This window comes from Mytilus californianus, unplaced genomic scaffold (assembly GCF_021869535.1).
Source record: "Mytilus californianus isolate M0D057914Y unplaced genomic scaffold, xbMytCali1.0.p SCAF_12, whole genome shotgun sequence".
Classification (NCBI taxonomy): domain Eukaryota; kingdom Metazoa; phylum Mollusca; class Bivalvia; order Mytilida; family Mytilidae; genus Mytilus; species Mytilus californianus.
The window spans coordinates 64,353,548-64,366,412 of NW_026262604.1; the positions used below are offsets into that span (position 1 = coordinate 64,353,548).

The following is a 12,865-nucleotide window of genomic DNA, read 5'->3' on the forward strand; positions in this document are numbered from 1 at the left end:
CATGCCACTATGACCCAAACCATTGCATGGCTCCTTATAAGAGTTATTTCCCTTCTATAGGAATTTTTACTAATGTTTATAAGAATGCCAATTTTCTCGGAAACTATAAAACATGTCGATAGTTAGAAAATGTGAGCAGTAAGAATGATCATCAAAACAAGATATACACAAATGCCACTAACTGAAATCCTCAATTAAGCAAACCTAACCAGTTGCAATAAAGGTAAAACTTAATATCACATGGCATATTTTTACCAGGTGATTGCCTGAGTAAAAGAGGCTCCTAATTCAGGCTCTTAGGAGCCTCTTGTTATTTGTACATCATAGAATTCAGTTTCCAGGAAAATAAAACTTTAAATGATGAGGTTGTATATTTTGTTTCATGCACCATTGTGCATGTTTATTTAGTCACCTGCACCTATTAGAATTTTTTACAGCAAAAATGTAAAGTAAAATAAGATCTACAAATAAGTCAAACTGACTCAAATCATCAATTATCCCTCATCCATAGGAGTCAATATCCTTGCAAGACTATTTTTTTATTAAATTTTAAATTTTTTTTGCAGAAACTATATTGTATGATCATTGATGATAGATAGAAAGAAACCTTGAAAGTCAAAAATATTCAGCAAAGTCATGAAAGTAAGATCTTCGAATAATTCAAATGACCAAAATTGTCAATTGACCCCTTATAGTCTTGAGTTATTGCCTCTGGAAGATTTTTTTGTCAAATGTTTGATGTTTTTTGCAGATACTTTGATCATGTTGATAGATACGTAGGAACATTAACATGATTAAATAGCAAAAATGTTAAGCAAAGCAAGATTTAAAAAAAAGGCAACATGACTGAAATTGTCAATCAGTCCCTTATTACCCATGTTACCTGTGAAAGACAATTTTTATCTTTTTTTTAATGTTTTGGGAAAATTGTAAGGGAAACTTTAAATGGCAAAAATGTTCAACAAAGTAAGATCCCTTTCAGAAGTTATTGCCCTTGAAAGAAGATATATAGAATTTGTTTAAGTTTTTTGCAGAAACTATAATAGATCGAGATAAACTTGAAATGGCAAAAATGTTCAGCAAAAGAAAAACCTACAAATAATCAGTCAAATGATTAAAATTGTCAATTCACCTCTTTTAGGAGTTATTGCCCTTGAAATATGATTTTTACCCATTTTTTCTTTTTTTTTTCAGAAAGTTCAAACTATAATACAAATGTAGATAGACAGAAACATTGAATGGCAAAAATGTTCTGCAAAGTAATACCTACAGATAAGTCCACATGACTGAAATTGCAAATTAACCCCTTATCTATAATTGATAGATTTTCTAAATATTTTTTTTATCTTATTTCAGGAACATTTCTTTGAGTTATGCCATTGATTTCACTCAACGTGTTGCATTTATGTTAGAAAGACTCTACAGAAAGAAACCAACAGCAAAGCATATGTTTTCTGGAATGGTTGGAGCATTTGCAAGAATGTGCTTTTTACAGGATGAGTAAGTATGACAATATGAACAACTTACATACCAGTAAATTTTTGACCAGGCTAGGAGCCTCTGTCAACGAGTGGTCCTAGTAGTCCAATTACTGTATCAATAGTATGTCAACACTGAGGTTGTTAGTTCAAATCCAGGTGCATTCGTCTCCAATCTTCATTGACTAGGATTGTCAGTTTTCCTACTGAAGGTCTATGGTTCTCTCTGGGGACTCTGGCTTCCTCCACCAATAAAAAAACTGACCGCCATGGAATAGTCAATAGTGCTGAAATTGGCGTTAAACACCATGCAATCAATCAATCAATCAATCATACTAGTAAGTTTCAGACCAGGCTAGAAGAAAATGCATCAGGGGTTGCCTGACTATCTGTTGTCAGCTTGATCATCATAATATGTATCGGTACTTCTGACAAAATACAAAAAAAAATATTTGTAGAGTTTCAAATGAATCATTGTAGTTGCATGATTTATTTACTGCTTTAAATGAATATTACATTTAAGTTTACCAATTCAAATGATTGATTGATTGATTGTTGGTTGCTTAACGTCCTGTGACCAACAATCAATCAATTAACTAAAATATAACATTTATTTTAAGCAGTAAAAAAACCTCAATTGGCTTTTGCTCCCATCAGTTAGGGATATAACTCTATAGGGTTATTACAGAAAATAACTTGCATGTGTTATTACAGATACTTTCATGAGTTGTCTACTCTTTAATCCTTAAATTTTCTAAATCTGTAATAACATATGTTTGTTATTTGTAAAATAAATCATACATAATATGATATTTAGTGGGCTCTGGAAACTTTGCGCTGAAACTAAATGCATAGCCTTGGTAACTAATTTTTGAATTAAATTAATACATTTTTCATTAACCATGGTAAATCAATGAGACGAGGCTTTTAAGGGATAAACTTAGCTGTAATAACAAGGCTTAGTTATTAAAGGCATGTAACTTGTTATATGAGACACTTGGGAATTACTGGGAAGCTTGCGCAGAACCTCATTACATGCTCTGATCATTATTTCTTACAATAAATTAAAATTCATTGTAACTAAGCATGATGAATGTCTGAGCAAATGCTTTGGAGTGATGTTGAGAAGCTGTAATAACACCCTTTAGTTATTATAGGCATATTTTTTCTGTAATAACATAGGTTTACTATGCATGATTGGCAAACTATGAACTGTTATATCCTTCTATAGTTAAGTATACATAAAGACAATAGTAATATCAATAGAACTTGTATACATTTTAACAATACTAATGATTTATATTGTCCCTTTGAAACATGTAACATACATATGTTATCACAGTTCTTTGATTTTTTAGTCCACAATAACAAATATATGTTATTTTTCTCTAATAACGCTATAGAGTTATATCCTTGACTGCCCATGGTGCTTTTGGAATTTTTGGTACATTATTTCATTTTGATGACTTCAAAATTGAGTTTGCATTTTGTTCCATTTGAATTACTTTCATGACTTTTGACAGAGTTTCAGCCCTTTGTCTAATAAAATTGATAAAGCCTGCAGATCTGATGCCAATTTTTGGTCTCTTAGTCTATTGAGTGTATAATGATGACTTACAGATCTAGTTTGTGTTACATTCTGGTTGACAGACTTTTGGCAGGATTACAGCCCTTGGACAGAACAATTTCTTGAAAACTTTTCTTGTCCTGACTTCATTTATGTAATGTCAGCAGCTCTGGAGCTGATTTTGTGATATGGCTGCAAGCAATGGCATTTGTGTTGTACCAACATGTCTTTTTGTTTTGTATTTTTCAATCTCAAGACCTCAAAGTCATTTTTGTCCCCCACGTGACAAGTTGCAGGGGACATAGAAATATCGGGTGTCTGACTGGTCTTGTTAGTGCTCTCACATATGCATGTACAATTCTTGTCAAATTTTTATAAAACTTATATCATGGGTTTATATTAGCATTGTCTCGGATAAGTTTGAAAATCAGTGCTGATCAACAATTTTAGTAAGAGTTATGCCCCTTTGAAATATTAATAAGATGGAAAATTGCATTGTTAGCGCTCTCATATGTACAATTCTTGCCAGATTTTTTTAAAACTTATGTCATAGGTTTATAAATGCAATGTCTCAGACAAGTTTGAAAATCAGTGCCGATCAGCAAGTTTTAAAAGAGTTATGCCCTTGGAAATATGAATTATATGGAAAATTGCATTGTTAGCACTCTTATGTGTACAATTCCTGCCAGATTTTTATGAAACTTATGTCTTAGGTTTATATCAGCAATGTCTTGGACAAGTTTGAAAAATGGGTGCCGATCAATTAGTTTTAAAAGAATTATGCCCCTTGGAAATATTCATTATAAGGAAATTTGCATTGTAAGCGCTCTCATGTGTACAATTTTTGCCAGATTTTTACTAATGTATATCAAAGGTTAACATGGTTTATATCAGCAATGTCTTGGACCATTTCGAAAATCAGTGCAGATCAAATATTTTGAAAAGAGTTATACCCCTTGGAAATATTAGTTATATCAGAAATTGCATTGCATTTGCACTCAACATTTGCTCAAGCCTTCATTTCTTTAAGATGTTTATAAAACAATTTAAAGATTTTTTTTTTAGTTATTGCCCATGGACAGATGAAATATGTGCAATGTTGGGACATTGGAATTTTTAAATCATTAATTACATTTTTAGAATGAAATGGTATTTCATCAAAACAGCTGTTCTTCAAGCATTATACTTGATAGTTGAAAAAGTTGCAGTACAATGGAAAAATACTAGATTTAAAACAAACAGCATATTTTATGAGACTGAAATAGTGAAAAACATAGGGTTTTATGTTGACCTCCATAACTTGTTGCTTTGGAAAAATCAAATGGCCCTGTTTCCATGGCAACCAGATCTAAATGGTCTCAAAAGCAATATTTTTCTTTATAACATGTTATTCAGATGATTTAAGCAAGTTTTCATCAAAATCTGAGACATTCATGTTTTGGTCACTGCCTGGTCCTTAGGCAGACTGTCATTTAAACAACACATGAATTACTTACATACACGTAGAATAAAATTATGAATACCATTTTTAGTGTTGTATATATTATTTCCTTTTGCAAATGAAAGCGTTCAAAAAATAATTTTTATTATTAAAATCTAAGAATTTTTACAGGTTAGGAAATGTTTATGATAGTGAGATGTGCCTAAATAATGTTGATGTTGTATCCAGACCAGACATAAGACTAAAAGGAACATTACTTAATACTGACGAAGATGATTTATCACAACAGCTATCCCATTTAGTTGTCTCTGTAATAGAGGTAAATAATTAGATTTATTATACTTCATATCAAGATGCCAGATTTTGATTGGTTGATAAGAGGGAGACAATTTACTCTATCCCATGGCAAATAGTCTATTACCCTTCACGGAAACGCTTGATCAAGTGTGCGCTTTAATAAATATGGATGATTGTATATACAGGAGGTCATAGTTTATTACTTTGAATTTGAAATTAAATAAACAGTAATAACAGAACATTCAGTATAATAAATTAAATAACACATAGCTTCGCCTTAGTTGACAATGTTTTCTCGGGATCACAATGCTCTATCACCCTCTCAGCTATGTGTTATTTATATAATATATAATTAGGAAGTTTATGAAGTTTCTATTATCAATGTTTTCATGTCAACCCTCCTCATTTGGTTTATAGCATAATTCTTGCATTGAAGATCATCATTTAGTCTCCACAATGAAGATCTCTCATGATTTTAAGGTTACAAGATTTCTTGTTCGAGGTAAAAGTTGCTAAAAAAATACCAATGGTTTATTAGACCATGTAAAATAAACCTACTGGTTCTAAGACCCTGCCTCTTGCTTGTTATCACCAAACAAAAATAAAAAAGAATCTTTAGAAAAATTTGCATTTTGAAAATTTTGCCACTTTCAAACTACTTAAAGGGCAAAAACTCTAATGGATGTAAGATAACTCAGGTTATTACCCCTGCTTGTTTGAAGTTAAAGACTTCTAGTAAATTTGCACGTTTGCCTCAGAATCAGAAATGAAAATTCTTACATCCTTGGATATTTGTTAAAGTTAGGGATGACACAACTGTAAAAGATGGGAGATATGGAGTTTTCTCACTGATATTACTTGGTTGATGTAGATACAATTAGAGCTAAACACATGGAACAAAGACCTTGAGTTTTATTGGCATGACCAAACATCAGACTTTTACATGATCTTTAATTATATATAACATGTGAGAAAGCCTGCATGTATATATATGTTCAAAATTTGTTTCCGCTCTTTTAACTCCCTTTGGAGTTGGGTACTGAAACTTGGAATGATTATTCACCACTTGGAGAAAGTTTGTCGCATATAAGTAAAAAAAAACCATATAGAGAAAGTCTTGGTCAAGTTACATACACATATATATACACTATTTAAAAACCCTTGGAATTGGATAATGAAACTTGACACAGTTATTCACCACAACTAAAAGGTGTGTCGAGTACAATGAAGAAAATGTACATTGAAAGTTGTGTTCAAAAACTAAGTTCAACTAGGCCATCCCTGTGCATAGATGTACAACAATTGAGCTTTCTTAACTTGAAAACCCCTTGTAGTTCAGGAGATGAATTAGTGGTGCCTCAGTAAAATATCTGCCATCCCTTGGTATAAACCATGATAACCCTGATTACTTCTAATGTGTATTATGATATTATTGCGCTGCTCGCACCACTATCCTCTAATTATATCCCATGCAGCAAAGTTACATAGGGTACATGTATAATGTTTTTGTCCCGCCGGTCAATCCTGTTCTTGTCATCACTCAGAAATCACACACCAGAATTTAATGTAGATAATAAGGACATACTTATTATAGTATGTAGATGTGCACATCAACAGAAATTATGATTCAATGTTTTTTCTAGGTGTAATGCCTCTTTGAATATAAAATTCTGACCTAAATAAACTACTGCAATAGCTTTTTAGCACCACTCCTCTGAAATCACTCAACACAATTGCATGAACTTTTTAGTTACTGAGGACATAATATGTAGATGTGCGTATACTCAGGAAATTTTCACCAGTTGACTTTTGTAGGAGTTATGAGTCTTTAAACTTAGGAATCTGGTTAAATTTTGTTTACTCAGTGACAATGTGGGGCTGGGGGTATGTTAGCCTGCTCACAAAGGTTCTTTTATTTATAAAGAATGTTTTGCATTAAATGTTCTACTTATTTTAGTGATTTCAGACTTGAAATAAAGGTAGATAACTCATATTTGCAATAATGTACTTAAACTAGTGATTTCAAAATCACTTAGTTAAATTATTCCCCTGACTGTCAATTGTACAACACATGCACTGTCCATGCTGATTAGACCATAAAATTAATATTTTATAACTTTTGACTTGTTTTGTAGCTCATATTACCATGTTTATTGAGCCTATGCATAAAAGGAGACATGGAGTATATGTAAATGTGTCAACCCACAGACACAAAGAAAAAAATTAAAAGGCCGTTAGTTTTCTAGTTTGAATAGTTTTACATTTGTCATTTGGGGGCCTTGTATAGCTGACTACGCAGTATGGGCTTTGTTCATTGTTGAAGGCTGTACGGTGACCTATAGTTGTTAATTTCTGCGTCATTTAGTCTCTTGTGGAGAGTTGTCTCATTGGCCATCATACCACATCTTCTTTTTTATATTTAACTTACTGCATAAGCTATAATATTGTGTCCAAGCTGTCTTATCAGAATATACTCTTGTTTAGACTCTTTAACATCTTCAATATGTCAGTCTCATATTGTTCTGTATCTGTACCTTTCAAAGCCTTTCATTTACAAACATGACAGACATGCTTTTCAAATCTTTCAGATAAAACAAAATTCTGACAGTAAGGATCCAGTATATAAACATAAGACAAGATCGGAAAAAGGATGCTCAGAAACAAACGAAGATGCTGACATTCATGAACTATCCTTTCTTGATGCAGCAGTCTTAGGGCAGCATGCAGGGGAACTTCTTTTGGAGTGGGAAGATTCCTGTTTTAACCCATACATGCCAGGGATGATTGTTTCTGGAACAAAAGTAAGATTTTATTACTTTAAGAAAACCTTAAAGTGGAAAGATGACTTGTTCAATAACAGTAAATGTTATTAAAATTACATGGCTCCTGGTGGCAACACTTTATATACATGATATATACAGGGGAGCAAGGCATAAGATATTTTCAGAAGAAAATTACCTGAAATCAAAAGTGCTTTTATATGTATATATATATATATATATATATATATGCAGTTCCCTAGTACTATGTATAGTTGAATGACAATTTAACATATATGGTTCAGTATCAATGGAAACTACTATTGCTTACTATTGCTTACCTGTTGATTTTCAAAGAACTTCTGGTGGGCAGGCGTGATTGGGGCCTTCCCAATTTCTATCTATTTCTTTGAGGAGAGATACAGAGATGTTTACTTGTATTGAGATATACCTCATAAAGTAAACAGGTATTGGGATATTTAACTTGATAACTGTTTTATGTAGAAATAAAATTTGTTGTATTATGTTGAAATTCCGTTCGTTCGTCCCGTATAACATGTATAAGGTTCAAGTTTTTGGCAAAGGTAGTTTACCATAAAATATAAGTAACATCAATGTTTAGTTCACATACTCATTATGATGTGAACATTTTAAATTATATATAAAGTTGTCGGGGCCATATAGTTTTACCCTTATCTGTCATTCCTTCATTCCATCATTCCCTCATTCAGCAGTTATACAGACTTTTTTTCTAAACGCCTTCACATATTGAGCTAATTTTTAGTATGTGAGTCTACTATGATGAGTAACAGATCAAGTTATGTTTGGTTCCGCTCTGCTGATTTATGCCGAAATTATGGGCTTTGGACTTCGAAAATTTCATGAAAATAGCAGTTATATGGACTTTTTTTCTAAACACCTCCACATATTGAGCTGATTTTTAGTATGTGTGTCAACAATGATGAGTTACAGATTGAGGTTACGTTTGGTTCCACTTTATTGATTTTGCGAATGGGGTCATTCGTTCCGACACATCTAGTTAATTTTTCTTTCTTGTTTAGTTTACTTGTTTAATAGGCAGACTAAATATTATCTAATTCCTTCATATTTTGTAGGTTGTTATGACATTACTTCATATAACACAGCATCATGTTAATAGACTTAAGAACAGTTGGGATCTTGTTCCAGATGAAGACAAAGCAACAATTCATTATGGAAAACCCTTAGATCTATTGGTAAAGGAAGATAGGGATATCTTACTTGAGACATTGTTTAAGCTTAGTCTCATGAATAGAAATATAGGTAAGGTAAAAATAACATAAACCATGTGCATAAAACTTTATTTGTTTAGAAGGTAAAAGACCTGGATACTTTACTGTGATAACAAATGCCTTGTATTCTGAGGTTTCCATCTCTCATATGTCCATAGTCATTTTCATGGTTCAGGTACTGCTTGAAAAAGCTAGTTTACCAACCTGTTATGAGTGATAGGACAATTTTATTTGGTAAAATGATGTCAAATGGTTCATGTATGTCATATTTGTTTTTCCTAAATTGTTTTGTTATGAATTAGTTTTTTCAATTGAATCATTTCATATTTTTCATGTCAGGGCCTCATAAAGCCAAATGTATGGTATGGTGTTTTCTCGTTTTTGAAGGCCTTATGGTTGCCTATAGTTATAATTGCTTACATGTCTGATGGATATGTAGACCTTCCATGAATTCTTTAGTGATCAATTATTTAGTTTTTATGGTAAAGTCTATCTCAGATACTATAAGCAGTTGGTAACCTATACTTGGGGTATGGAATGATTGTAAGATGTATATATCTGGAAGGGTTTATTTGACTGTGACTCCATTTTAATGGTTAATTGCTCAATGTTAAGTTTTTGTGGTTAGGTCTGTTTCTCTGGTCCTATAATTTATAAGCAAAAGGTCATTAATTTTGTGTATGGAATGATTATAAGATGTACTATTGTTTGTTTGTCTGGGTTCATCTGACCTTGACCCAACTTTCATGGTTTATTGGTCAATGCTAAGTTTATGTGGTTAGATCTGTTTCTCAGAAATTATAAGTAACACCTCAATTGATTTGGTGTATGGAATGATTGTAAGGTGTACGTGTCTGTCTTGCAAGGTTCATTCGACTTTGACCTCATTTTTGGGTAAAGATTGCAATCAAAACCCTATGTTACTGACTTGATTTCTAAATCTTCCGAGGTTTATCACTACTTTTGAGATACACAAAATATAGTGCATTGATCATAACACTCTAAAACATCCTATCCAGAAATTATTAATGAAATATATGCTCAGATATTATAGTTACAAAATGATGTTATACTTGTCAAGAAAATTACATAACTTGTGCAAGGTGCAGGAATCTACCGTAGAAAGGCTTGTATAGTCCACGGTTTTATTCTCCAAAATTGGACCTTCCAGACGGGGTGTGGACTATAAAGTACAATAAGCAAGAAATAAGAGAAAAATTTCAATTTCGCGGGCGAGGTGGTTTGTTTACGTTCCGCCATCTTTGTTATTTATATTGTAGAGGGCGCTCTTATCATTTTTTAAACTAATAATTTTAACTCATCCATATTAATAAGTTATTTCTATTCAATATCAAATTAATACTGATAAATATAAAAACTAAACCTTTCATTACAAATTACTCGTTTCTTTTCAATGCATTGGTTGAAATAAACTGGTATCTGCTTGATTGAAACGATACAAACATAGTGAAAAAGACAACCGTAAACCAGCTTAGAATTTGTAAACTACAAAATGTAATCGGTTATTGTTTGTTCCGTTTTGGTGTTTCATACTGACTAATATGGTTTGAATTAGCTTAAGACCCTTCAAACATTAATGTGATAGATATATTAAAGACTGTTTTACAAAAGGATGGAACTGTTTTACTTTCAAAGTCGTATTATAGTGATATCTGTTATGTACGGATTTCGACTCTCACCGGTTAATTTCTTCTTTTACATGTGCTTTTAAACTTCCTGTTTAAACATACACAAGTTTCTAAATTGTTTTTTAAGTGAATTAAACTTATTTTAACAATCATAAAGCGTTCTAGAATCATTTACAAGCAGTTTCAGCTTCTGTTTGATGATGGAAAACAGGTTTTTCCAAGAAAATACCGTAAACGACCGCAAAGGATTTGAAATTACCAGAGTTTCATTAGAACTTTTCTAACAGTTACAAAAAGTTTTTTTACCTAAAATTTCGTGGGGAGAAGGGGGTGCGGACTATGTACCAGTGTGAACTATACAAGCCTTTCTACGGTAATGTCTGTTCTAAACATATCAATGATGTCATTGTAGAGTCATCTTTAAAATTGGAGTTATCTTCCTTTGTCCATTATTGTAGTACAATCAATGCTTTATACAATGCAATGTTTAATTTTACTTCCCACTGATAAATTAAAGCAATCTTTACCCTTCATTATGGTTCATTGGCCAATGTTAAGTTTTTGTGGTTAGGTCTTGTTCTCAGGTACTAAATAAGCAATAGGTCAACTATATTTGGTTAATGAAACCCGGGAGTGTCCTTCAGCTGGCCCCTACACAATAATGAATACTTGTTCAGTGTAAAGGACGCCACGCTAAAATAAGAAACATTCAAATGAACCAAAATTTTAAAAAACACACATGACTAACAAAGTCTAGATGTTCCTCAGTTTAGACAGGCACAAAAATGGGGCGGGTTTAAACATTTTTTGTGAGATCTCAACCCTCCCCCCTTACCTCAAGCCAATGTGGAATAAACAAACACACAGCCAAATGCACAGTAAAATTCAGTTAGAAAGAAGACTGAGTCCAATGCTAGAATAGGTAACAGAAGAAACTAATCAAAATGGTAAAACCTATACTGCATAGTAAGCTATAAAAGGTCCCATTAAATTTCATAATGATGGTACTATACATTACATAATAACATTATCCTTCTACAAAATTAGGTTCCTACAAAATAATACTCCTAATCCTAGAATACTTTATTATTGACATTCAACTCATTATTTGTTTTCTTTATTTTAGATTGGTTTCCAGGTTGAGCGGATTTCTAAGAATAAAAAGGACTTAATGAATAACTGGAGTTAGATGTTGTTGAATACGACATGTTGAACTCACATCAAACTGCAACTGAAAATCCTATCTTTTCTAATAAAATTGTTAATAAATTAGAAATTGATATATTCACAGTGGCCTAGCCTACATTAGTGCCAAGTGCAGACCTGCCAACTTTTAAAATCCTCCTTGAGGGATTTTAACTGTGATATGAGATCACAAATACTGACCGATTGTGTGGGTAATAATCATTAGAAAACATAACATGACAAAAAGGTATATTCAGGATCATATTGGTTTGTATCTTGTATACTTGGTTTGATGCTGTATGTATCATTCTGTATTCAGATGTTAGTTCGTCTCATTTGTTTTATTTGTATAGTCACTGCACATATTCAAAATAAATTGACAAACAATTGATTTGAGTTGTCCTTGTGTTTATGTTGCCTCATTACTGTATACCCCATATGCATGTGAACTTTGTAATGAAAAGATAAACAAGGTAAAAGAGAGGTGAAAGATACCAAAGGGACCATGCAAATTCATTTGTGGAAAATAAACTGACAAAGCCATGGAAAAAATAGAAAAAGACCAAAAGACAAACAACAGCATACAAAACACAACATTGGAAATTAAAGACTGAGGTGATCTCAGGTGCTCCGGAAGGGTAAGCAGATCCTGCTTCACAACGTCGTATTAATAAAATTTTTTATCATTTACAGGAGATATACACAATGCATAACAATAATACACAAGAAGGATAAAACATATTAACACAGCTATATTAATATTTATTTTGCACTAAGTCATTGTAAGTAGAAAGCACTAAGTAATGACATTTTCAACCCTTAACATTGTTAGCAATATAAAAATTGTCACTTACACTAATTCCCACAGTATTTGTTGTATGCAACACATGGTTTCTTGTCTGTCTTCAACAAGTCTTAGTCTGGTTTGAGCTGGTAGAAGACACAGTCTGAAATGCGGTTTGTGGTGAGTAAGTCCATTGACCAAGAATGTTGAGTTGTCCAGTGATGACCTGTGCTCAGTGTGTATCTTCTTATACATACTACAGACTCTCACAATTTGCATTGGAGTTTGGTATACAACACATTGCTCTGGTAACTTGTTGGTAGAGGAAATCTTGCTTTTCTTGTATCTTGTTGATCATTACTGAAACTGCAGCCCAAAAAATGTCTACTATGGTATAAAGTAAAATCACAAAAATACTGAACTCCGAGGAAAAT

At 32.4% G+C, this 12,865-nt stretch overlaps 1 protein-coding gene across 1 annotated transcript in view; it reads left to right on the plus strand.

Annotated features, from left to right (window-relative positions):
* LOC127722186 (uncharacterized) overlaps positions 1-12,038 on the plus strand; it is a 30,997-nt gene extending 18,959 nt beyond the window's left edge. Inside the window, exons 2-6 of the mRNA XM_052229080.1 lie at positions 1,357-1,500; positions 4,658-4,805; positions 7,372-7,584; positions 8,658-8,844; positions 11,589-12,038. Of these exons, the coding sequence (XP_052085040.1) occupies positions 1,357-1,500; positions 4,658-4,805; positions 7,372-7,584; positions 8,658-8,844; positions 11,589-11,605 (709 nt within the window). The 3' untranslated portion in view covers positions 11,606-12,038. The remainder of the gene's footprint in view (positions 1-1,356; positions 1,501-4,657; positions 4,806-7,371; positions 7,585-8,657; positions 8,845-11,588) is intronic.
* The last annotated feature ends 827 nt before the right edge of the window (positions 12,039-12,865 follow it).